This window comes from Cryptosporidium andersoni (assembly GCF_001865355.1).
Source record: "Cryptosporidium andersoni isolate 30847 chromosome Unknown contig_136, whole genome shotgun sequence".
NCBI classification, from domain to species: domain Eukaryota; phylum Apicomplexa; class Conoidasida; order Eucoccidiorida; family Cryptosporidiidae; genus Cryptosporidium; species Cryptosporidium andersoni.
Genome location: NW_027122815.1, coordinates 249 through 1,566, shown reverse-complemented (window position 1 = coordinate 1,566; position 1,318 = coordinate 249). Strand labels below are relative to the sequence as shown.

At 22.2% G+C, this 1,318-nt stretch overlaps 1 protein-coding gene across 1 annotated transcript in view; it reads right to left on the bottom strand.

Annotated features, from left to right (window-relative positions):
* Positions 1–748, bottom strand: part of cand_013940 (uncharacterized protein) — a gene marked incomplete at both ends in the record, with an annotated part of 1,545 nt that extends 797 nt beyond the window's left edge. The window contains one exon of the mRNA XM_067211629.1: positions 1–748. This exon is cut by the window's left edge and continues 797 nt beyond it. Within this exon, the coding sequence (XP_067069634.1) occupies positions 1–748 (748 nt within the window).
* Positions 749–1,318: the final 570 nt, after the last annotated feature.

Sequence of the window (1,318 nt, the reverse complement as noted above, 5' to 3'; positions counted from 1 at the left end):
GTTGAGGCTGAGGCTGAGGTTGTTCTATATCTAATTTTACTTCATTGATATATTTATGAACTTTTTTATAATTATTTTCTTTACCTGGACCAACTATTTCTTGATATATATCTCTATTATTATTTATGATATCTTTATTATCTTTATCTTGATCATCCTCATTTTCATTTATATTCAATTCTGAATGTAAGTTCATATCTTTACTAGGATCTCCCTTATTATCTCTATTATTACTTTTATTTGTTTTTCGAGAACCAAATAAAATATTATCTAAAGTATTCTCTTTTTTAGTACTGTTCTCATTTCTTGTTATAGCTTTAAAATCTAAGTAGTATATATGATTCATATATCCTCTATGAAATTTAGCTTTATTACTTGAACAATAAATCATCATATCAAGTATTCTTCTTTTATTTTTTTGTTTTCTTTTAATCAAATTTGCTTTTAATACTTGAAGATTACTTCTTGATTGATAAATTAACTCATTTGTTACTTTTTTATCATAATCACCATCAATATTAATATCTACAACTTCATTAAATGCTTTCTTTAATATTCTACCAGTCATACTTAAAGATATTATATTTTTATTATTTATTTCATTGTTATTATTATCTACTTCTATAATACTAGAATTTTGTTCTGTGAATAAATCATAATTTAGGTTATTTGAAGCTTCTGGAATACTATTTACTTTGGAAATATATATTAAGAATAAATAAACTAAAGAACAAATGACTTTCTTCATATATATTATATTTAGTAATTCTTATATTTTTTATTTTATTATAATATTGAAATATTTAATATTCTTTGGTTATAGTTACACAGTGTGGTAATATGGGTGAAATAAGAAAATAGTAGTTAGTATCCCATTAAGACCATTATTATTAGATTTCTTAACAAAATACTTTATTCAAAGACACACATCTATTTAATTTATATTTTTAAATAGTAAATATTTGTACTTAATTATCAGCTAAATTATTTCTAGGTTCAATAGTAGAAGATTATAATATATTAAATATTTTGCACACTATTTTTCTAAATGTATAATGAAATAATGCAACATAATGATGGTATTAAGCTTTAAGAGACAAAAAAAAGAATTTATGTCACGAGTATGTTACATATTCGGATGCGACAATAAATTTTTGCATGGATTTTAATATTTTGTGGTCCTAATAGTTAAAATATAAGTCCCATTTATATCTTTGTAATAGATATATTTAAAAAAGTTTAAATATCAATTTAAATGATGGTGTTGTATTATCCCATCTAATGCATAGGCCCTCTCAAACCAAAGCCTCTTCTAAAA